Here is a 25333-nt window from a genome sequence, read left to right on the forward strand (position 1 = left end):
GGCGGTCCTGTTCCGGGCGAGGAAGCGCCTGTAGCCGCAGGGGTGTGTGACAGGTCGCCTGCCGGACAGAAACGCTTGACAGCCCCGCGGGCCAAGTCGCGGGCGCCTGCGCGCAGGCATTAGCTCCTCCCTCCCTTCCTCCCACCCCACGGCTGAGGGTGTGGTCGGGAGAAGGAGCCCTGAGGCTTCCCGAAGACGCCACGGCTCCGCCTCGGCTTCCGCCAGCTGCGGCGTCTGGAGAAGGTCGGGATGTTGTCACTTCCTCCGGAGCCGCTCTCTGCATCCGGGTCGGCTGTTGCCGCTGTGGCTGAGGGACTGGGCCCGGGTCTCACCGTCGGAGGGGAGCGGGCTCCGCTCGGCGCTACCTTCTGCGACCTGGCCGTCAGCCCTGCGTCGCCGGCCTGGAGGGGCGAAGAAGACGAGGAGGCCAAGGGTTCCTCCGGGGTCAGTGCGACTCGGGAAGGCTGGGCACGGCGGGTCTGAGCTGGGAACAGTCCTGGGGTGGATGGGGGGGACGTCCGAGGGGCACGTATCCCGAACCGCCCGACCAGGGAAGCCCAGAGCGGTATCCGCTGTAGGAGGCGCCGCGGAAACTGCCCGGAGGCGCTTCCCGGATCCCCGCCCCGCTTAGGCCCCCGCCCTTGGCCAGGCTTCTGATTGCTTTTTGCCACCTTTGCGTCCCCCCTTCTTCCACCCCTTTTCCGTTTGTAGGGGTGGTGCTCTCTTCTCTGCCCCTCTGCACATTCCCCGCTCTGGGGGCACGTTGGTCCCTTGTTTGTCACCAGCGTTGGTCCTGGTGCAGAACAAAGAAACTTGGACGTCTAATGTGCTCCACATCCTCCGGGAATATAGACACGGAAGCGGCATCCGTAATCAGGGCTTTAATGGACCTTGATATGTGAAAAGCCCAATTCCTGCGTGGATTCAGACACTGCCTTTTACTTCCGTACCTGGCAAAAGTGGTTTGAGTTTCTTGATGCCACTGGAGATCTACTAGAGCAACTCCTATTAAATCAGAAATGTATTTGGGTCTGTTACATTGCTTTGAAACCCCCTTGGTCTTCCCTGTTCTGGGCAGCTCTTTGAGAGCACGGCTTTTGTCATCTAGGTAGTCGTAGCGCCTTGCATATAGTTAGTTTAATGAAGTGTGATTGTGTTTTGGTGGGGTTTTTTTTTTTCGCCCTTTTAAAAAAAATCAGGCTATTTCTCCTAATGCTTACTTAATTTTTAAAATTAAACGTATTTTTTCTCTAAAATTATATAAGAATTTCTGCCATTTGTAAATGGGTGTTGTTTCCTCAAAATTATAACTGAAGTTACCGTGTCTAGTTACCCTACAGACTATTTTCTTATGATTTTGCATATCTTCTCCTTAGTTCTTATCATTTTACATTTTCTCCACACAATCTTTTTAATTTTTATGATCTCCTCTATTGCAGCCTAATATTGTTGGGTTTAGACGGGAAGTATGACAGGTCCACTTCTGCAAACATGGGGCTTGAACTAGATCATCATAAGTCTGTGCTATTGTAGTCTTTAGGCATTACAGGACCTTTGAAGCTAAGTGTAGCTATATCTGGCATTGCAGGCTTATTCTGTAGAAAGTTGCCAGTGAACTGGAGATGGTGTGCTGTATTAGAAACAGTCTAGGTCTAATCTGGAAACCAGAATGTAGTGTTATTTGCCTCATATATAAGATAAAATGGGGGTAATAACATCAGTGTTTTATACGACACAAAGTTTTTGGGTGGGATGCATGAGATGATGGATGTACAAGTGGTTAGTAAAGGGGAAAAGCACTCTTTGGGAAAGTAGTTCTCTTCCTTCTCCTGGTGTAATGCTCGTAGAAGGAGCAGTGGTGGAGAAAGGCATCTAAGAAAGGAAGTATATGTATAGCCAGATCCGATAATTTAACCTTGGCTGATAGTGGATCAAAAGATGCCATGTGAAGTTTGCATCCTGTAAAGCAGAGTGCTAGTATAATGTGATGATAATAATATTCCAAAGTTATAGTTTTATGTTACATCCAGTATTTGTAACTCCACAGCAAAGTGTTACAGATCAGTTTTTAGACTTTAATCTTCTTAAAGGTCTCAGAGCATTTCCAGTACGTTCTGCATACTGATAATATAATGTACCTTGTATAGTTGGCATAATTACCCTGTGCTTTATCGTCACAATTTTGAGAAACAGCACTATTGTAATTTCTCTTGAATTTTGTGTTAACATTTCTGATAGGGTGTCACATTTAATTGAGATATATAATTGACATGACTTTTTTTAGTTTCAGGTGTACAACATCATGATTCGATATTTGAATATATTGCAAAATGATCACCACAATATGTCTACTTAACATCCACACTTAGTTACAAAATTTTTTTTCTTGTGATGAGGACTTTTAATATTTACTCTCTTAGCAGCTTGCATATATCTAATACAGTTTTATTAACTATAGTCACTATGCTGTACATTACATTTCCAGGACTGACTTATTTTATAGCTGGAAGTTTGTACCTTTTGACCCGCTTCATCCATTTCACCCACCTCCCACCCCACGACCTCTGGCAACCACCAGTATGTTCTCTGTATCTATGAGCTTGGTTTCGGGGGGTTTGGGTTTTTTTCTGTTTTTTGGGTTTTTTTTTTAAAGATTCTACACATAAGTGAGATCATATGGTGTTCATCTTTCTCTGTCTGACTTATGTTACTTAGCATAATGCCCTCAGGGTCCATGTGTGTTGTTGCAAATGGCAGAGTTTTTTTTTAAGTAGCTGAATAATATTCCTTTGTGTGCGTGTGTGTGTGTGTGTGTGTGTGTGTGTGTGTGTTTATTCATCGATGGACACTTAGGTTACTTGCATATGTTGGTTATTGTAAATAATGCTGCTGTGAATGTGAGGGTACAGATATCTTTTCCAGTTAACGTTTTCATTTTCTTCCGATAAATACCCAAAAGTGGAATTGCTGGATCATATGGGAGTTCTGTTTTTAATTTTTTGAGGAACCTCCTTACTGTTTTGCGTAGTGGCTGCACCAGTTTACATTCCCATCAAGGATTCCCTTTTCTCCTCATCCTCGCTAACGTTTGTCATTTCTGGTCTTTTTGATAATAGCCGTCCTAAGGTGTGAGGCGATATGATATCTTCGTGTCATTTCATTTTTAAAAACCTGCATGACTCTGCTCTCAAGGAAACAATGACAAGCATATAGGATTTTTACAGGTGTTTTGGTGACCTTCCTAAACACGTAGGCTGGGCCTAAAGTATTTTCTTGTAGTGCTACCAGCATTGCCAGCTTCACAGGAAAAAGTGAACATAAATATTTAGAATGAAGCCCTTTCCTTTAAATGGGGATGTGAAAGCCTTGCCTAAGCATTTCCTTTTGCCAGATTGATTTCAGCATACATGTTGGTTATTAGCACCTATTCCAGCATCTAGGTTAAACTACATAATAGTAAAGTTGTCATGTAAAATTGTAAGTTATAATTCAGGCAGTTCTAAATATGATCTTAATATTTAATTTTTGCTTATATTGTTAGGCTGCATGGGGAAATCCCCGTTTTCATCTTGGTTGAATTTACCACCACACCTCGCTGAGGTCAGCTACAGTTTTTGAATTTGTCTCTGTGACCTCCACTGCTAACTGGCATAAGTAATGATGTACCACCACTACCACACATTTGTTGAGAAATCAGGGTACTCCTCTTGCATTTGGTTATTTTAACAGTTGGCATCTTAAAGTATTACTTCCCCATTCTGATTTACCAAATCAATGAACAAAAAACGGGAAACAGCCACGATTAACTTGTAAATCAGCAGTATCCCGATTTCCTTCAGAGTAGTTGTGCTTATATTGCTCCTGTCTTGTTTCCTGTTCTTACAGCTGCTGATAATGTGCTTCTAAGAACAGTCCTCTCTCTGTCGTTTACCTAGTGTACTTTTCCCCTAAAATTTGTGATGAAATGATTAAGAGTGAATCTGTATTTCTCTCTCCTAGGTTTCGTTTAACTAGCTTAATTAATTATCCCCAAACTAAATATCCATGTCCATATGCCGGGGTGTATTAACATCACATGACTCAATGATATTAAAGTAAAAGTTGAATGAATCAGCTAAATGAGCTGACAGACTCTGGCTGCCTGTGTCTAGAGAAGTATTTTCACGTGGTTGACTTGTTCAAGTGGTAAAGCAGCTAAAAGACATGGTTTATCTTTTAGAATTTCACAAGGTATGTATTTTCTCTTACAAACAAGGAATAATTTTACCAACAGAAATAGACACTACTTGTATGTAGGTTGCCCCAAATATTTTCACTACTCTTTTTGAGGGGTAAAACTTAACAGGAAGACTACTTATGTAGTTTAATTAGGAAAAAAAACTTAACAGGTTGAGCAAAACAAGTGGTTACTATTCAGTGTTAAACCTTACAATTAAATGTTTATTTTTAAATTTAACTAATGTTTAAAGACCCATTATGTGCCGGACACTGTGCTAGATGCTGGGAGTACAGTGGTAGCAACTTCCAGTCACCGCTTATATTTTTGAAATATTAAATGTTTTTCTGAGTATGTGGGGTATTTGAAAAAAACACTCAGAACATCCTATTATTTTTCCAACACCCAGTAAAAATGTGAAACTAAATAATGAAAGCTCTGATTATTAAATCTAGGAAAAAACATTAATTCACTTCATAGTGAGTATCAAAGATTTGAAAAAACACTGAGTCGTGTAATGAATTTAAAAGTTGAGGGACTTCCCTGGTGGCACAGTGGTTAAGAATCCGCCTGCCAGTGCAGGGGACATGGGTTTGATCCCTGGTCTGGGAAGATCCCACATGCCGCGGAGTAACCAAGCCCGTGTGCCACAAGCACTGAGCCTGAGCTCTAGGGCCCGTGAGCCACAACTCCTGAAGCCCATGCTCTGCAACAAGAAAAGCCACTGCAATGAGAAGCCCGCACACCTCAACAAAGAGTAGCCCCCGCTCGCTGCAACTGGAGAAAGCCAGTGCGCAGGAATGAAGACCCAATGCAGCCAAAAAAGAAAAAAAGTTATAAAAGTTGGAATAGACTGTCAGTTTTCAACCTTAAGTAATAGAATGCTGCACTGTCACTTGAACATGAATTCTAGAGTAATAAGTATTAAGTATTTGGGTTTTATTGATCATAATTTGGGGGTCTTTTCTAATAATTCTGTGTTCTAAATAGAAAATTATTTGTTAAAGTAGGTATCCCTTTTTTGTTTGTTTTCCTCTCTACAGAGAGTAAGAGTTGCTGTCAGAGAACAGTCTATGAAGTGGTCCTTGAAGGTGTGTCAGATTACTTTATAGGTTATGTATCAGAAACAGAGAAACTGCTAAATAAGTCAAGATTATTATATTTTAAGTGTGTTTTCCATTCATTTCTCAAAATTGCCTGGCTCAGTTTTTCCCGGAGAATTAAAAATGCCTTACTTCTACTATGTATAAATTAACTGACTTTTCCCAGCAAACATGTTGGTGAAGAAAAGACAGCATTTGCTTTTTTCTATTTGCAAGTGGTTCCTCAACAATTTAGACCTTTTGAGAATGTTTGAAATCTCTTGAGCATAAGTAAGAATTCAAACTGGGAAAAGAGCCTCCCAGTCTTGGCAGAGATATGAATGTAGTTTATTATGTGAAATCTAACACTTTAGAAAATTTCCAATGTAATTTTGTTGTTGTTGTTGTTCTGGAACATAATGGTTTTTTGGTACAACTTTGTGTATCTTTTGAACGTTGTAATGACACAGCAGATAAGGCAACCATAAAATATGACCACAAGTTATACGTACATGATTTTAAAAGTTAAATAATTTAGAAGGATTTACCATGAATAGCATCTTCTCCCCCTCCCACCTTATTTCTTCTTCCACTGGTGTCAACCACTTTTAACTTTGTTTTAAAACTGCTAGTGATAACTAGTAATACTTTCTATCTCTTAAGACATCTATGTTTTACTTCTTTTTTAAAAGATAACTTTAGACATCTATTGACTTACTCTAATGTAAGTGAACTAAATATTCCGTTTATACCTCTTGCCCCCTAAAGTTGTCACGATTTTTGTTGCACTGTTAACCAGTTGATCTTAATGACTTCTTAAATAATATACTTAAACCTGTATTTCTTATTCCATCAACAATACCAAACTCTAGATCCTTCATTTTGTAAACTAAGGATAGTAACACCCACATCCTTTCTTGGAAAAACTGAAACTAAGTTAAAACATGGAGTTGCGTGAATAGAAACATTCACCAAATTCAGTGTCTGAAAACTCATGCTAAACTACATGAGAAAAGCTTGTTATAGATATAAAGCAAATCAGAACGTAGCATAATTCATTTACTGGACAGGTACTGGATAGCCTTCTTTAAGTGGCTCAGGAATTATGTCATTGGAACTATAGAGAAGTAATATAAGAGACAGCACACCACTTGGACTCTGCTGAATCAAGCGAGTGTAAATGCTGTTTACCTAGTGTTCAATTTCTAGAATTAACCTCTCTCCAAAGGACAGAAAATTTAATTATGGGTGTAGAATAGAGCATATATTTATTTACTTTTATTATTTGTGCCCCCCATCCCGCAAATTGCTTTTACATAATTTACAGTACCTAATAAATTTTAAATCGTGTCCTGGGGCACACATGCATATATGCAAATGAAAGCAGGTACTTCACTGCACAATACCCTTATTACAAACAGTAATTACTGGAATATATACACTCTGTTTTCTGTTCTAATTCTTGGGGGAAAAAAGTTGTAGTTGCAACCAACTAAATTTATTTCATGATCAGGATGGAAGTATGAACTAAGGTATAAGATTATTGCATCTTTTTAGCAGATAAAGTGAAAAATAAGCCTATAAAATTTTTTTTCGTTTTTTACAGGACCTTGGCTCTCTGGATTATCAGGAGCTTGTAGTTGACATTGAGTCCAGGCTGAGGATGGAAGGTGTTGAGCTTAAGGAAGAATGGCAAGATGAAGATTTTCCAATGTGAGCAATGCTTTTAAATGAAAACAAGTAAACAAAACTTCACAGTTTCTTTATTGAGATGTCACTTACTACAGGGGTCCCCAACCCCCAGGCCACGGACCACTACCGGTGTGTGGCCTGTTAGGAACCCGGCCACACAGCAGGAGGTGAGCGGAGGGCGAGTGAGTGAAGCTCCATCTGCCGCTTCAGTGCTGCTCCATCACTCGCATTCCCGCCTGAACCACCCCCCCACTGCCCCTCTGTCTGTGGAAGAATTCTCTTCCACGAAACCGGTCCCTGGTGCCGAAAAGGTTGGGGATTGCTGACTTACTAAATGAATATCAGGCTTCTTAAAGAAACCCAGTGTTGCAAAGTATTCATTTAATACTGGTAATAGAGTCTGAGGTTTTTCTAGGGGAAGGTGGTCTTTAGAAGTCTATAGGAATTGTTAAGTTGTATGCTTTTATTTTGAGAAAAAGCTTGTTAAGTAAACAAGGAAGAGCTTTCTAGGTTATCTGGCGAGCTACCTTGACACATTTGCATTTGTGTTTACGATTGTATCGGCACCAGTTGGGTTAAGAGAAAAAGAGCAAAGGCAGACTTTATATTTAAGTGATGCTTCCATGCCGTCTTGGTCAGAAGACCATCCCAGTGCATAAGAAGGTTCCTTAGCAGTTGGAATATGGACAGCTGGTGAGAGTACTGAGTCATTGCATAGCATAGCATGATAGTAGTAATAAATGCAGAGCTCAAAATATGTAATCATCATTACCATATTCCCATTGTGAGTGACAATTCAGCTTCATTATACATTGTATCATGCATCACATTAAATTCATGCATTTGAAATATATTTGTTCTGTAGATTAATGATTTTTTAATTTGTTTTGTAGTTGTATTTAAGAGCAGTTACATAAGGAATATATATCTACTTTTATGTGTTGCTTATGTAAATATGTAAGTCAATTCAGACAGTCTGAAAATTTTCTTTGACAGTGGTTTGTAAATTACTAAACCTTAAGAAACATTGGTTTATTCAGTTTTCCACATAATTGTTTCTATAAGCTATTTTAATAGATCTTTGAACTTCAAAAAATTTTTTTTTAATTTCTGGGTTAAAAATTGTGTCTGTGTGTTCTAGACCTTTACCGGAAGATGATAGTATTGAAGCAGATATATTAGCTGTAACTGGACCAGAGAGTCAGCCTGGTAAGAACTTGACACTTAGTGATAGACTTTAACTGTGCTATTTTTTGAACACATTTCTTTGTCAAGATAAAAAATATACTCAGTTTTTATTCCATCATAGGGTGCCAAAGGGTAATGTGAATGTTTAGGAAAGCGTTTTTGGATTGCTTTGGAATACTTTTCAGAAACATACCTTTGGGTTTTAGAAATTTCAACCATAAAGGGGTGAGAGGAGATCGTTTTTAATAGTAAAAGGTGACTATAAGGTCTGCTGCTGTTATTTAAAAAGGCATATCCTTGCTGTGATGTGTCATCTTGCTGTGATACAGAAGCAATAGTGATCAAAATCCAAAGTTTGTAAATAAGTGCTTTGGAATTGTGTTTAATTAATGTTATTTTCTCAAGAATAAAGTGATTAAAGTTTTTCTCTTATTCAGTTTATACATCTAAGCATTTTTTCTAAATATATCTTTCACTTTTTTTTTTAACCCATTTCAGGCTCACTAGAAGTTAATGGCAATAAAGTGAGAAAGAAACTAATGGCTCCTGACATTAGCCTAACCCTGGATCCTAGTGATGGCTCTGTGTGGTCAGATGATTTGGATGAAAGTGGGGAGATTGAGTTAGATGACTTAGATACACCATCGGAGGACAGTAATGAATTTGAGTGGGAAGGTAAGTGTTTCATTATTTTTACCTGACTTTTATTAGTGAACGTTCGTGTGTATATACATACGTAGTAGCATTTTCATATTAGGATAATTGGAAAAACTTAAAACTTGATCATGAAACCAGCTAAGGGATTTTGTTGAAAAAATCAGTGGCTAAGGGATTTTGTTGAAATGTTACACTTTCTAAAGTTCATATATTTGTTGCAAAGATATGAAATTCGGGTAAACACTGAATATGATGGCTTTCAAAACCGTTTATAGTAGATTACACATGTGGCTCTATTTTTTTCTTAATTGCCCAGTGCTGTAAACTTATGTTTTTCCATGTAGCTCCCAATATTGCTTGATAATTATGGCATGTTGTTTTATTCAGTAGATAACTAAGAAGAAAAGCTTTGAAGAAACTTATGCTTTAGGGAATGTGCTAAAAGTAGTTAAGACTTTGCAGAGAGGGAGTTCTGAAGGGAGTGGTTTTTTTTTGAGGGTGTTTTTTTTTTAAAAATAGGTTTGCCTGATAGTGCTGCACTTTGTAAACAACTACCTTGAATTAGTGTATTCTCCTAGCCTCCACCCTTATATTCTTTATCATTAGTTATTTGGAATTGAAAGGAAATGGCATGTGTTTTGCTTTGCATGCTTTCTTTAATTAGATAATTGCTGTCTACAGTATCTTTATAGTTGTTAATAATTTATATATGTTTAGTTCATCTTTAAAGTGATTTTTATTTCAAAGCAGTGTTTATCACTAGGTATGTTATCTGCAGTAAAGAGTAAGATCCTTAATGTGCTGTTATCTTCTGTTCCTTTTTTTCTTCCCTGTTTCACTCGTTCAATATGCAATCCGGTAATAAGCAATATTTTATAAAGATACTGAAATAGTTTTCTGCCTATGTGTTTTGTCTCTTCTTTCTTTAATGCTGCTGTAGTCATTTCCTGGAAGGATATTTTCCGTTAACAGCTTTGTCTTGGAAACAAACAACTAACATACAGTAGGTTTCCCCTTCCCCCATCTTTTGGTAAGGACTATGATACTAAAATTTCGAAAATCATTGCTTCATTAAAAATCAGCTAAAGTGCAATCTTAAAATGTAAATTATACCTAATCATTGGTGCTTGTGCTTTGACTAATGTCAATTTAAAATAGACTTTTGCACGTACACTTCAGAATATTATCAATAATTTTCTGCTTTATAAGACTGATCAAATGAGAAATAATCATTGACTCGTTAACCACTTTCTATCTGGTATTATAATGTTTGGGGAATAATTTATGTGCTCAGCAACAAAAAACATTGGCTCCCAGAGAGTTGCTTTAAGTAACCTATAGTGGTAACTGTCTGTCAAGGACAGTGTTGTAAATAGAATCTGGAAAGGCATTGTAGGGCCAGTGTACTAAGATTTTGATGGCTGTGTGAATTATCGTTTCTGAATTTGTGGATGTACGTTGTACTGCGATTAGGTCCTTTCTGAATTAAGCAATTCAAAAAAAGTTAAAGAACCATGATTTCCAAAAAACAAAATGGCCTTATATCAAGAATAAGCCTTTTCCTCTATTACAGAAGAAATATTTAAAATTCCACACACAGGGAACTCTGCTCAGTATTATGTAACAACCTAAATGGGAAAAGAATCACTTTGCTGTACACCTGAAACTATTGCAACATTGTTAATCAACTATACTCCAATATAAAATAAAAAGTTAAAAAATAAATAAAATTCCACAGAAGGTATAATAAAAAAATTCTCTGAACAATCTAATTCGATAGTAAAGTGGTTAACATGTAATTTGATTTTTATTTTATAAATAACAATCTGTGATTCAAAAACCTTTTATTTTGACAGATGATCTTCCGAAACCCAAGACTACTGAAGTTATTAGGAAAGGCTCAATTACTGAATATACAGCAGCAGAGGAAAAAGAAGATGGACGACGCTGGCGTATGTTCAGAATTGGAGAACAGGACCACAGGGTTGATATGAAAGCAATTGAACCTTATAAAAAAGTTATTAGCCATGGAGGTAACGGTTACCAAAGATTTTTTAGATTTTTTAATACAATATCAGAAATCTGAATGCTTAAGAGAATCTCTCCTTTGAGGTATTACATAATTTTGAAAGCATAATAAACATCATGTTCTTTTAGAAATGTAACAGGTTTGAAGTAAAAGGCTAAAGCCAACATTTAAAAATTGTTAACACGTGCATACAGTAAGTTCAAAAGGTGTAAGAGTGTACGGTGAAAACTGTCTCCTTCCACCCTTATCCCTAGACACCCCTAAACTGGGACTTTCTCCCTTTTTTATCCATTTATAATTTATATACAGTGAACTACTCTAATCCTTTTTTTGTAGCATTTGTATATTCCTTTTTTTTCCACCTTCATTGAGATAAAACTGACAAAGTGTGTAAGTTTAAGGTGTAAAATATGTTGATTTGATACGTTATATATATATTTTCTTTTAATTTTAATATTTATTTAGTTATTTGGCTACCTCAGGTCTTACTTGTGGCACGTGGGATCTTTTGTTGCAGCACGTGGGCTCTTTTGTTGCAATGTGGGCTTCTCTTTAGTTGTGGCCCTCGGGCTCAGTTGTGGCATGTGGGCTTTAGAGCGCGCAGGCTTAGTTGCCCCACGGCATGTGGGATCTTAATTCCCCAACCAGGGATCGAAAATGCGTCCCCTGCATTGGAAGGTGGATTCTTTTTTTTCTTTTTCTTTCTTTTTTTTAAAAAAAGTTTTATTTGTTATTTATTTTATTTTTGGCTGCGTTGGGTCTTAGTTGTGGCACGCGGGATCATTCGTTGCAGTGCGTGGGCTTCTCTCTAGCAGTGGCGTGCAGGTTTTCTCTTCTCTAGTTGTGGTGAGCAGGCTCCAGGGCGCCTGGGCTCTGTAGTTGTGGCGCGCAGGTTCCAGAGCACATGGGCTCTGTAGTTTGCGGCACGCAGACTCTCTAGTTGAGGCACGCGGATTGCCCCGCAGCATGTGGGATCCTAGTTCACTGACCAGGGATCAAACCCGAGTCCCCTGAATTGTAAGGCGGATTCTTTACCACTGGACCACCAGGGAAGTCCCTGGAAGGCGGATTCTTAACCAGTGGACCATCAGGAAAGTCCTTGATACATTATATGCTGCGAGTGATTGCTACCATAGCATTTGCTAACACCTGTATCACATCACATAATTACCATTTCTTTTTTGTGGTGGGAACATTTAAGGTCTAGTCTACTCTTTTAGCAACTTTCAAGTACATAATTCAGTATTGTTAACTATCGTCACTATGTGGTACATTAATCCCCAGAAATTATTCATCTTCTAACTCGAAGTTTTTACTTTGATCAACATCTCCCCTTTACCCCCAGCCCCTGGTAACCACCATTTTAGTCTCGGTTTCTGTGAGTTCAGCTATTTTAGATTTCAGATACAAGTGACATACAGTATTTGTCATTCTTCTGTCTGACTTATTTCACAAGAAATGCTCTAATCTTAAGTGTACAGTTCACTGAATTTTGATGAATGCCCATATAACTATATACACTTAAAATCTACACCCCCAGACAGACAGAACATTTTCATTGCCCCAGAAAATTCTCTGGTTCTCCCTCTCAATGAATACCCTCTCTCCAATAACCACTATTCTAATGCCTACCCCGTGATTAGTTTTGCTTGTTAAAGAATTTCATGTAACTGGAATCATAGTTTACACTCTGTCTACTTTCACTCAGCATAATGATTTTGACATTTATCCATGTTGTTGCATGTATCCATAGTTCATTCCTTGTTACTGCCGGTTTGCTTATCCATCACTATTTTGATGGCCTTGTGAGTTATTTTCCAGTTTGAGCTATTATGATTAAAACTGCTGTGAACACTTTTTTTTTTGGCTTTGCCATTCATTTGTTTTTGGCGGGGGGGCGGGGAGCTGTGTTGGGTTGCACACAGGTTTCTTTCGTTGCTGCGCGCAGGCTTTCTCTAGTTGCAGCGAGTGGGGGCTACTCTTCGTTACAGTGCACAGGCTTTTCGCTGTGGTGGCTTCTCTTGTTGTGGAGCACGGGCTCTAGGCACGGGGGCTTCAGTAGTTGCGGCTCGCGGGCTCTAGAGCGCAGGCTCAGTAGTTGTGGCGCACGGGCTTAGTTGCTCTGCTGCATGTGGGATCTTCCAGGACCAGGGATCAAACCCGTGTCCCCTGCATTGGCAGACGGATTCTTAACCCCTGCACCACCAGGGAAGTCCCCTGTGAACGTTGTTATACTCTTTTGCGCTTATAAATACAACCTGGCCCTTTAAAATATGAATCTTAATTTGCCTTAAAACCCTGAACAAATCATTTAGCTTTACCACAAAGTAGACAGTTAGTTCATTCCACGTTTTTTTTTGGAACACCCACTTTGCATATTTATGGAATATATAAAAATAAGGCTTTGTTCCTTAAGAAATTTACAAGTCAAATAGGAAAAGCTATGAAGTGCAGTTATAACATCTATCAGTCTGACTGTCTTGTATGTAGAAGTTTACATAGTCACTGTGTAAATAGCACCAGAATGTTAGTGGTAGTCAAAATACAACTCTATAGAGCACGTCATACTACCTGAAATCCTCCTAATTCAGGACAGGGGGCCACATAGGTCAAGCAGATTGGTTTTTTCACATAGTCGTTTCTGCTTAATTTACTCTCTGCCAAATGCATTCTGTTTATTTCTGTAGTCTTCATTCATCTGAAAGCAGATCTCTTGAATATTTGCAGTTACATTATTCTGCCTAATTTAGTCTTACTCAGTGAAGAAAACAGGATAATATGGATCATGAAGTCCACAGACATGTATTAATTCATCTAGTTCATTGGAAGCAAGTTGTGAGACCTGCCTCATTGTTTAAACCTAATATTTTTGAGAAATAGCACTTTATTTTTTTAGGAGAACATAATTAGGGCCATTTTATCCTATTGAGTTACCACAAGGTGTTTTGTGACTAAGGGATTAAGAAAGGTAGTGAATATTCTAATGTACTTGAAATGTTCCTTTTTAGTGCATGTTTGTAAACAATAGGAATGAAAATTAAAGCAGAAGTATTTGTTGCTGGTTACAGCTTAATATCTATATGAGAATTAAAACATTTATATTTTAGAGATTGTAATTAAAACGTATATTTTAGTGCTGTTTTTCTTCACTTAGACTTAGGTCAGACATAATCTTTTCTTTTTAATACCCTAAAAGCTACAAAATGCTAGACATCATTGAATGTAAAACTATTTTTTAAAGAGCAACTACTTTAAGCAGAAGTTGCATAAGAATGTTTTATTGCAGATGTTGTATCTGGTTGGATTATTATCTATCTACTTGCTAAAATAAGGCAGCTTTCTGAGTATGCTAATTTAAGTGGGTTTCTGGTTTTTATGCCCACTCTTTCCTCTTTAAATTTTATTGTTCTCTTTTTGAGAAGAGAGGATTTAAAGAGCTCTGTAAGACTCTACAGGGTCAGAACAAAAAAAACCATACTTTTTGATTCAGAAATGTGTGGAACATGCACCACTGTAATTTATCAACCGTAAATGATATCCCCTGAAACATCTTCAGAGTATAATCATGCTGGTTTCTTTTTCAGGATATTATGGGGATGGATTAAATGCCATTGTTGTGTTTGCTGTCTGTTTTATGCCTGAAAGTGGTCAACCTAACTATAGATACCTGATGGACAATCTCTTCAAGTAAGTAGATCATCACAAAAATGTTTGGACAGAATTGAGTACATTAGATCTCCAGTTTAAGGAAGAGAACTTTATTTAGCTGGGTAGAAATTATTGCGTTGGCCAAAAAGTTCATTCGGTTTTTTCCGTAAGATGTTACAGAAAAACCTGAGGGAACTTTTTGGCCAACCCAATATAAATAATCCTAGTTCTGATTCCGTACGTCTATCCCTTGGCATTATAAAAACTATCCATTTTCCAACTCAACAGAAGAATTGTCATTTTAAAACTGGAAGAGATATTACAGATTATGTGTTCCAACTTCATTTTACACTTGAGGACACATTAAGTGCTTTATTGGGGAAAATTTCAAACATACACAAAGGCAGAGAGAAGTATATTAAATCTTTGTGTAACAATCACCCAGTTCCACAATTATCAGTTTATACTTTATTCCCACAAATACCTCCCCATGGCATAATTTTGAAGCAAATCCCAGACATCATATCATTTATAAACATTTTAAGATGTATTTCTAAAAGAAAAGAACTTTTTTTCTTTAAATAACCATAATACCAACTAATGCTGTTTTAAATTTTTGCTCTCACTGAAGGGGAGGGAAGGGAATTGTGTTATTTGGATAACCTGGTTTGGTTCTGCATAGCAATGTTTCTAAGACTCTATTTTTACAGGTACGTTATTGGCACTTTGGAGCTGTTAGTAGCAGAAAACTACATGATCGTTTATTTAAATGGTGCAACAACTCGAAGAAAAATGCCCAGTCTGGGATGGCTCAGGAAATGCTATCAACAAATTGATAGAAGGTATTGTAAATGCAAGTGGAAAGCTAGTCTGAATAATGTTTATTATGTCCTTATTAGATTAAATTTTATTTCGCTTGCCACTTAAAGTCACCATGTATTTCTTCAGAAATTACATTTATTAATTTCATAACAAGTTTCTATTTTCAAACTTATAAAATAGCTCTATTTCTCTTTTGAACCACATCAAACATTTTCCTATAATTTACATTTTGGGAAAGGATGGAGAATTTAGTACATTTCCTATTTTATTACATTCTGGATTTTGCCTCATTTATAGTGCTTAGTATATTTTGTTAGTTAAGATGCTTATTTAGCTGTAATCTTTCTTTGGAATGAGTTCTAGAAATGTATTCTCTTGGGAGTTAGTCATCCATGCTAATGAAAGGAATTTTGATCCTCTATTTGGTTTGATTTGACCACAGCTAATTCAAACTAGGTTTAATCAACTCAGATCCAGTAACAGGTTTCTCTTCATACCTGAACATGACTTTGGCTGGTTCTTGTGATTTTTTTTTTTTTTTTAATACTTAGTCATCACTGTAAGTGTGAAATATGATGATAAAAACAGCAGTTTTTATTTCATCATTTTAAGTTGCCTAGGATAATGCTTTTTTTAAATTTATTTATTTTTTATTTATTTTTTTTTGCGGTACGCGGGCCTCTCACTGTTGCGGCCTCTCCCATTGCAGAGCACAGGCTCTGGACGCGCAGGCTCAGCGGCCATGGCTCACGGGCCCAGCCGCTCCGCGGCATGCGGGATTTTCCCGGACCAGGGCACGAACCCGTGTCCCCTGCATCAGCAGGCGGACTCTCAACCACTGTGCCACCCGGGAAGCCCTAGGATAATGCTTTTAACTTTTAATCAAAATTTTAGACTCCATAAGAATACATTAGATCTGATTCATGTTGCCTGTTCCTGTGGTGATCTCTCCTCTCACCTTTCTGCCTGCCCAGTGCCTTTCATGGTGTTGAAGAAATTAATAACAGTTTCCCCTCCATCCTGAAAAATGAAAAGAGCTTACTTTTATATTCAGTATTGGCTTCTACCCCTGGTTGACAGTCTTGAAGACAAGTGAATGTATATTAGGAGACATTTAATAACAGGCTACACTGTGAACATAAATTTAGGCAAATGAAGTAGAGTTCATTTTGTGGCAGTGGGAAGGACCATTGGAATTCAGGAGTGCATTTTCTTTTGTTTGTTATCTTTTGTTGTCTTTAGGAATATCATATCCAAATGACAGCTCTTGAATGAGGATTTTTTCAATTTTTTGTATAGATTTGCACATACTTACTGAGGTCCTAGCTTTTCTTCTAGCATTAGAATTTGTAGAACTTTTAAATTTTTCTTTTTTTTTTAAACTCCAGGTTACGGAAAAACCTAAAGTCTCTCATTATTGTACATCCCTCTTGGTTTATCAGAACACTTCTGGCTGTTACAAGACCATTTATTAGGTAATTTTCTGAGAACCATTGACTCTTAAAGAAACCCCCACAGACTCCTTGTATGAATTTCTTGTCCGTTCTGTTGGTCAGAAATATTAAGGTAATTATCTTTATTTCTTTCCATAGCTCAAAATTCAGCCAAAAAATTAGATACGTCTTTAATTTGGCAGAACTAGCGGAACTTGTCCCCATGGAATATGTTGGAATACCAGAATGCATAAAACAGTATGTTTTGTTTCATTTCTTTAATTGTATTGGATCTTTATATTTTGATGTGCAAGAGGTAAATATTTCAGTACCCATTCTTTCTCCCTTCATATATTATAATTATTTTATAACTGCTCTTGTTTTTATAACAAAGAAAAGGGGGAAGAAGACACTTTCCAACACTTTCCCCATAAGTCACCATTCTCTTCAGGCTATCAGTTGAGTAGGAGGAATTGTTTCTGGTTTGGTTCATTTATATTTTTAAAGATAGTTACAGTCTTAAGAGATGGTCTCTTGATTGGTTAGTACTAAGGAACATTCTCCAGACTTGAACATGCTGGTCTCCAAATTTGAGTAAGCTTGTCATGGCATCAAATAATATTATTAGGGAAGTAAAATATTTATATCTGTCTAATCTTAATACTTTCCAGTGGCTGGAGTTTGTTCTGTTTACCAAATTCACTTATCTAACTTCTAAAAGGAATTGGCAGAAGACTGTTAACATAAATACTTGAGTATCACAGTGCTATAATATAGAAAAATGTTTCTTTGTTCTATTAATGTGATGTTTTAGCCTGTTGAATGTGTCAAAACCACATTTCTTAAGTCAGTTCTGACTTCCTGTATAGTATGTTAAATTATTTTTGGGTTTGCCTGCAAACGTTTGAGTTTATTTTTAGTGCCTTTTTTTGAGTTTTTGTTCATCTTCATAACATGTATGTTTACTAAAATAACTCTTCCCTACCAAGGTATGAAGAAGAAAAGTTTAAAAAGAAACAGAAAAGGTATATGCACACCTTGACTGGGTTGCATCTAGACTAGTCCATTTGCATTGCACAGACTAACTCTTCCTTATTGGTTGGTTAGCTCGTAGACAAAGATAATAGCATTTGTAAATATAAATATACCCCAGGATTCAAATGTAGAGTGAATCCAAAGTTCCTGATGCTGAGTATGGCTTGGATTCACTCTGTTTTAACACCATAATAATGCCAGTTACAAAATAAAGACCACACCTCCTCCTCCCTGCTTTTGGTATAAATACTGACAGTAAATTCCTAAGAATAATACTATTTGGAAAACCAATTATTTATAATACCTTACCAGTTTCACCATACTTTAAATCTCTAACTTGCGCTTTTGAAATATTTGTGCACTTTTTTAATGTATCAGTTTTCCCCCCTGGGGTTGATGATTATATTTGCAATGCACATGTTCTTTGGCTAACCAACATTGATTTTCTTGTATGCTTAAATGGCCTGCTAACTAGTCAAATTCTACATGTGATAAAATACCTAAAAGTTCAATGTACCATTTAATAGTTAAACACTCTGCTTTCCATCTTTAATTTAATTTTGAATACTTCCGCTTTGAGCATAACAAACTGTCATCTGTTAATATCTTTGCATAGAAGATGAAAGGCAAGTGTATAAAATAGTTACCATTTTATATAGTAATTTAGAAAATTATAGGATTTAGATCTAACTTGTTAATGGATTTTTAAAATATTAACAACTAAATTAGCAAAACAGATTGATACAGTCTCATAAGAGTGAAGGTGAGAGATTTGTATGTAGTTATCATTTGGACCATTGTAAGGAACTGGAGCTGGAATATTCTTAACTTTGAACACATTTTGGCTCTGTTGATGAGCAAGAATTCAGTTGACCATGTGATAGAGTCATAGCTTTACATTTCTATGTGACACTTTACAGCTAAACATTTTAAGATAGAGATAAGGACAGTGATTTTAAATCTTGCTAATTTCTCGTTCCTCTCAAGACATTGGTGTGAATTTGCCAGACCAGAGGCTGAAGTTTAAAATGTAGTCTATAATTGTAGAGTATTTTGAAGCCAGCTGCTTCATGGATTTCAAAATGAATTGCCTTTGTTGATGAAATCTGCTATGTTGTGCCTTTTTACAAAATTCTTAGTTAAGTAACTTAGGCATCAGAAAAAAAGTAGAATTGTACTTTTTATTTAAATGTATTGTTTGAAACCTACCAATATTATTTTATCTTGATTTTTTTTTATTTTCGTTTCATTTAATCTTAAATAGAATCATTACATATATCCTTTAGGCACTTCTGAGTTTTTGTACAGAGTTTCTTTAGCCTTGAAAAATAATAAATCCTTGTCAGCTTGAAAAGGGTAACACTCACGTTTTAAAAATAGAAGGGCATGTTTTTAAACCCAAGTTAACAGAAACTGCATGGGGGAGCTTATTACCCAAGGTGAAATTTCTATGAGTACTGGTGATAAGGATTCAAAACTGAGTGTGCTGAAATATAGCAGTTTTAAATGTTTTAGACGTTTGTTTCAAATAACTCAGTGCAAGTGTAGCCAGGTAGATGTTGATTGTTAAAATATTTGAACAGAGTTTAAAAATAAAGTGATTATGAAATTAGTTCATACCGATATTTCACATGTTGAAAAAATTGATGTGTTTTGCATGCCTTATCAAGAATATGTACCTTTCAGATTTTTGTTACCAATATAAAAAGTATTTTAAAATGTTGTTAATCTGGCTTTACCACAGGCCAAGGCTTTTAGGTCTGACTCACTAATGTTCAGGTGATTGTAGTAATGGAAACAAGTGTGAAAAGTATCTTCATATATCATACCAAGTTGTTTTAAACTCTCCTCCATCAGTGATTCAAACTACTACAAATATAAATATACAAATATAATAGTAAGAGATTGTTGTACATTATCTGTGAAGGGTTGTCTATAATTTTGGTGTGGTAATTACATAATTCTTCTAATCCCCGCTTGCCTAAATTTTGATGTGATCTCTATGCATCCCACTCCTGATCCAGTCATATTTTTAATCTACATCTAGATACTTCTGATTATTAAGTTCTGTGGCTTCTTACTATCAAGATAAATAAAAAGTATTCACATTCTAAGTGTACCAATAAATTTTGGAGAATAATTATGGCATCCATAAATATGTACTTTTACCACTGAACTTAAAAGTTGATCAGTTGATGGCATTAGTGGCATTTAAATATTTCAGTTAACAACATCATTTTTGAGGGAATTATTTTTCCTGCCACTCAGATCACTTAGCTCCCTGCCTCAGCCATGCTACAGTTCAGCATTTTAATATGCCTGTTGTAATTTGAACTTTTAATAAAGTTTATATGCATTTGTATATAAAGTATCTTACAGTCTTAAAAAAAAAAAACAATAATCACATTCTTGCCAGTGTCCTCTTGCCTTTAAAAATTATCTTTCCTGGTTGGGAAAATGTTTGGTAACCTTTTTACTATGTCTGCTTCTTTGCAAAGCTTTGTTTATAACAGAATAATAATCTATGGTAAAATCAGCCATTATTTTTAGAAAGAGAATTGTTCATTTGCTGAAATCTTATTATCTATATTGTTTTTCATTAAATAGAGTTGATCAAGAGCTTAATGGAAAACAAGATGAACCGAAAAGTGAACAGTAAGTTTGGCATCTAGTCCAAACACTGAAGAATGTGCTGATGAAGCAGTGCTTTTTTGCATTTATAATGCATTTATTGGTCCTGATTTTTATGTAACCTGTTACAAAACTGACTTGACTTTTTCTTAATGGACTTTTGTATAAGGGACTGTTCACTGCTGTACTGGTTTGCAGATCTCTTGAATTTAGCTCTTTACTAGCTAATTATATTGTAATCATTTTATATTTTATATTGCTAAATAGCAGAGAACCACACTTTATATAAAGCAGTTTTTGCATTTGTTTATTAAATGATGCATTTTCTTCAGTAAAATATTTATATGCCTAAATGGAAAAGGAAAGAGATAATATATATTTTTATGTTTTTGAGCAGTATTTTTTAATGTATACCTTTCTTATGGAAGAATATGCAGGTAAATAAGACCATGATTTTGTAAAGTGCATGTTAAAATATTTGTTTTTGTAAATGGTTAAATACACTTCCTGGGTCACTTAGAAAATATGCTCATAAGGTGAGGGACAGTTAAACTGGTTCTCATGAATACCCAAAGGTCATATACATAATCTAAGTAGATTAGTACCATTCTGAGTTTTTTTCTCACTTAACATTTATTTCTTAATTCAGACACAAATACAAGTGTATTGCACACTTTTTTTTTTAAACATAAAGACAAGTCAAGAAGCCATTTTTAGAATTAGAGAATTTAAGAGGTTAAGAATTGGGGCTTGTATATATGTATATATCAGACATTTTATCTTCTGGCCAAAAGTCAGAACTTCATAAAAATTGTAGGTTTGTTCACTAATGTGAAATAAGCTGTGTGTCCAGGGTATCACTCTCCTGAATTTGTGTGAGTGCAGTGTAATATTCAGAGAATGTGATGAGTTATTCACTGTCACTACTTTTCTTTAGAAAATAGGGGCTGCTTTTTTAACTACTTTCAATGTGGGCACTTTACCAAAATACTTTCGTATCAGGTGTTTGACCCAGTCAGATAAGGTGTGTTTTCCCATTTTCTGTTGAATTATGTTGACAGTACTGTAAATTAAGTTACTTTGTAAGTCTTAGAGCATCATCATATTATGGTGTTTTGCGTTTGGTGTAAGCATATGAACTCCTTGTTTAATTTGGTAAGTACCTTGACTCTGCATTGAAATTGTATTTATGCCCCAGATAGAACTTAATTACCCACAAAATCATTCAAAAACAACAGGTTGGTCTAATACTGTGTCATATACTTGTGTGGCTTATACATTTGGTAAACTTAGTACCTGCCTGATTTAAGGGTCACACCACACTCCAGCCCTTCTTATAAGGTAATTTACAAAAGAGTAGTAAAGTTGAAGTGCAGGAGCTAAACCTCTAGGATTTATTCTATCCTAGACTGGCTTTTATCATTGCTGTTTTTAGTGTAAAGTTTTCTATTACAAAAGAGAATTTCCTTTACTTTTTGTCCTCCTCAGTCATACACTTGACACAGTAACCCAAGTCCAATTATGGCAGATGCTGGAGGATTCCCAGGATGAGACTTTCTTTAGCAGCCTCCTGACTTCACTTGGATCCAGCTGCTGTAGGCAGATCCTGAACTAAACTAATGTCATTATAGTCAATAAAGCTAAAACCATTATTGCTTGCTCAGATCTTAGAAATACTTTGTGTTCAAAAAGCAAATTAACAGTAACAGTTTAGGCATTCCTTCTGAATTTACGAATAAAAGATCATATTGAATTTAATTGTGATTAGAGTCTATATTTGTAGAGTGCTTTAAGTGACCTTTCATCAGTAAAAGTAGTCTTTCATCTATAAATTTGTGTCTCAGTCAAACCTGGCTGAGCTTTTTAAATAGGTGGCTTTCCTCCACATTAAGTACCCAGTTCTTCAGTTTCAACACATTACTGTTTATTGACTTTCGCATTTGCAAGCATTGTCCCTGATTATAGATATAACTCGTTGCAAAAGTGGTGCATTTTCCTACATATTTTTTTAAAGTAGAGATAGCCTGTATTCTATCAGAACATTAAAATTTAGAGGGAACAGTGATACCATTTGGGATATAACCAAAGGGATGTGCTGTGAATCACTAGATTTAGAAGAATACCTGTTCTAACCTATACCTTGATGAAATCTGGTATAGGGACATGCCCCGTAATGTTTCATAGCTGTGAGACTTAAGATCATAACAAGTAGGTCAGAGGAAAAGCATTTATTAAACTGGTTATTTGTAATTACTAGCTATGTGACATTTTCCCCATATCATTCAGTTTTAATTTTCCATTAGTGATTGAGGTGAAAGTACATATAATTGTGTTATTTTATCTTTCTGCTGGGATCATGGTTGTAACTTGTTTAATTTGATGCTTATGCCACTATTTTTTGTTGTGTTTAGGTTCTGAGTGCTTCTTTTTAGTCAAAAGTTTCTTTTATAAAGTAATCTGATTGTGTTCTCCTTGGTCATATTCCTTATTAGCACCAAGGGAAGATACTATATTGATCCCACAGTTTAAGCTTAATAGTCTTTAACTGGAGGTGGGGGGAGTATAAAGAAATATGATTCCAAGTAGGGCCTAGCAGGACCTGGAAAGGAAGATAACAAAACAAGGAAGTAAGAGAAAGAAAACTATAAAGGGATAATGAGTTAGCTAAGATTCCACTGAATGTGTCCTTGTTAAGGGGAGTGCTGTATATGGCAGCGGTTGGTACCATTTCTTGTATCAATCAGGAAAACCTGCAGGCTACATACAGAATATGTGAATAAGACTGTGGAGTGAAGGGGGCAAAGGCTGGTAATACTTACAATGAAAATTCATATTTTCCTCTGCTTTGTCTCTTCATACAAAAGCAAGTTTAAACAGGGAGGGTCAGCAATTACAATGCTCAGATTAAAGTGTAGGGTTACGTTACTTTTGACATTCATAGCTGGTAAACATTTAATGTATTGTTCCAAAATGGACATCACTCTTTAGTAACTATACTGAATACTGAAATTTGCTGATTGACAGGTATATATAGGTTGCTAGACTTTCTTCAACTGCAATTCCAGAATTTAAAAAGGTAAGGAATCTGCTTTTTTGAGAGTCTTCTTTTAAATGACTGTGTTACTCTGGCTGTTTTTACGTGATTGCTCAGGGAATTTGAAAGTGTTTGAATTAAAGGAGAAGGGGCTTTTTAGATTTCTTCAATTGATAGTTAAAAATTAGCATTAGGATATGTCCAGTTTCCTAATGAGATTGGTAAAGTTGTATATAAGGTGACAGTAGCTTCGTCCTTTTCCCCATGTGATATGTGGAAAATTGCTAACATTGCTCCTACAGGAGGAGGAGGAAATAGACTGAAAATAGGTAGATATGGCTACCACATTCTGTTTTGTTTTCATGCCTATTTTTTCTCATCCTGTATAGCTATTTGAGAAGTGGATCACAAATGTCAGAAGGGTGGGATAGCTAGAGGAATTAATGTACTTAAAAGTTAGACCAACTATTCCGTTACAGTTTATCTTGTAGGAACAGGGATTGTGTAATTTGAGTTGCTGGGAGAAAGAGTTAAGGACTTAGACTTGCATTAAGAAGGTCAGCTGGTAAGAGAAGTGGGAGATTCTCAATGTTCTAATAGTAAGGAAGAATTACCTGGAGAGTCTTTCATCCCCCTCTTCCCATCCCAAGATTCAGAATGAATTAGAATCATATCAGTGGTGAGTCCCAGTAATGTGATCCTTTAAAATTCTCAATGGTAATTGAAAATAATGTGTTGACCAGCAAGGAGTGACACTAAAATTTGAACAGAACTGTTACTTTGTTGCAGCTATATATGATAGATCTACTTAATTTCTTATGTTTTGAGAACTACTTTTATGAAAAGTTTACATGAAGCACTTAATATAACATAACACATCAAACACCAGAAGAAAATCAAAGTTTAATGCTTTCATGTTACTAAAGAATTATTAAAATATCTGTCTAATTCTATTTTATAAGACATTCTACAAGAGGTTAAAACATTTGCATTTTGAAATTTTTATGCGTTTTCACATTCAGTGTAGCTAAGGAGGAACTTGGAAAATAATGTTAATTAGCTACTCTACTGCACTTTTTGTATTTGAATTTTCTGAAGTTATGTCCCTTAAACAGTTTATTTACATAAACTAGCTAGTAAATATTTGTGGTGTTCAGGGCACTGACTTGCACAGCCCTTGGGGCACATGGAACACAATTCAGAGTTCGTTAGACACTAATGCACTTTGATATATATTTCAAAGATTAATACATTTTTCTTACCATAAATTCACATGCTGTCATTTAGACACAGTTAATGTACTGTGATCATTTTATCACTGTTCAGATAATGTTGCATAGCCTAGTGCTCTCCTTTTACAGTGAGAGAAATTCAGTTCTGAAGACTGTGTGTGCAAGATGTTGATGTGCTCCCTGTAAGAAATACTAAGGTTGGTCTTGATTTACTAAGAAGATGTAATATTTTCTTTTTCTCTGACTTGTTAGGAATACAATAACTTGTGTCCTGATTTGTTGCACATCGTATTTTTGCAACGTTAATGAATTTAAATAAATTAATTGGAAAGTTTTGGTTTTGACTCACTTGTCACATTTTTCTGTCTCCCATTTCACTACTGAATTTTTACAAAGTTTATCTTGTAAGTTTATCTTTTCAAATAGTTTTAAACCTTTTGTTTCTGTAGTTTGGGTGCTGCTTCCTATTCAAGGGGGTGAAGAGTTCATCCTGCTTCAATTTTAAACATTATCTTAACTATAAGCACACTTTGTATTTCATAGTTTAGAATTATTTTAGTTATGGGGAATCCACCAATGAAATCAGTTCAATAAGTGGCTGAAAACATGGCATAAAAAAATAACCTGTTTACTC

General features: G+C 36.1%; 1 protein-coding gene across 7 annotated transcripts; it reads left to right on the forward strand.

Moving 5' to 3' along the window:
• Positions 1-265: 265 nt before the first annotated feature.
• On the forward strand, positions 266-24902 carry BNIP2 (BCL2 interacting protein 2). Of its 7 annotated transcripts, XM_030761684.2 has the most exons (14): positions 268-444; positions 5260-5307; positions 6905-7011; positions 8132-8199; positions 8677-8853; positions 10692-10868; positions 14449-14551; positions 15223-15354; positions 16723-16809; positions 16927-17025; positions 17757-17792; positions 20410-20457; positions 23458-23509; positions 24829-24902. In XM_030761684.2, exons 2-13 carry the CDS (start codon positions 5290-5292, stop codon positions 23465-23467), a joined length of 1062 nt encoding a protein of 353 aa, XP_030617544.1. In that variant the 5' UTR covers positions 268-444; positions 5260-5289; the 3' UTR covers positions 23468-23509; positions 24829-24902. The 7 variants fall into 7 exon arrangements, with proteins under 7 accessions (XP_089763282.1, XP_089763283.1, XP_089763284.1 ...); XM_089907156.1 differs by lacking the exons at positions 23458-23509; positions 24829-24902 and adding an exon at positions 21922-22899 and having other exon boundaries at positions 266-444; XM_089907160.1 differs by lacking the exon at positions 17757-17792 and having other exon boundaries at positions 269-444.
• The last annotated feature ends 431 nt before the right edge of the window (positions 24903-25333 follow it).

Source organism: Delphinapterus leucas, chromosome 2 (genome assembly GCF_059928025.1).
Source record: "Delphinapterus leucas isolate spDelLeu-1000000601 "Yukka" chromosome 2, BTC_Dleu_Yukka2, whole genome shotgun sequence".
NCBI lineage: Eukaryota > Metazoa > Chordata > Mammalia > Artiodactyla > Monodontidae > Delphinapterus > Delphinapterus leucas.

What these genes read in the sequence shown, in the direction of transcription:
- BNIP2 (XM_089907156.1), top strand. An exon ending in TATCAACAAATTGATAGAAG is followed by an intron (nt 15,355 to 16,722) that starts GTATTGTAAATG and finishes TTTAAACTCCAG; the next exon opens with GTTACGGAAAAACCTAAAGT. An exon ending in GATGAACCGAAAAGTGAACA is followed by an intron (nt 20,458 to 21,921) that starts GTAAGTTTGGCA and finishes TGTCCTCCTCAG; the next exon opens with TCATACACTTGACACAGTAA.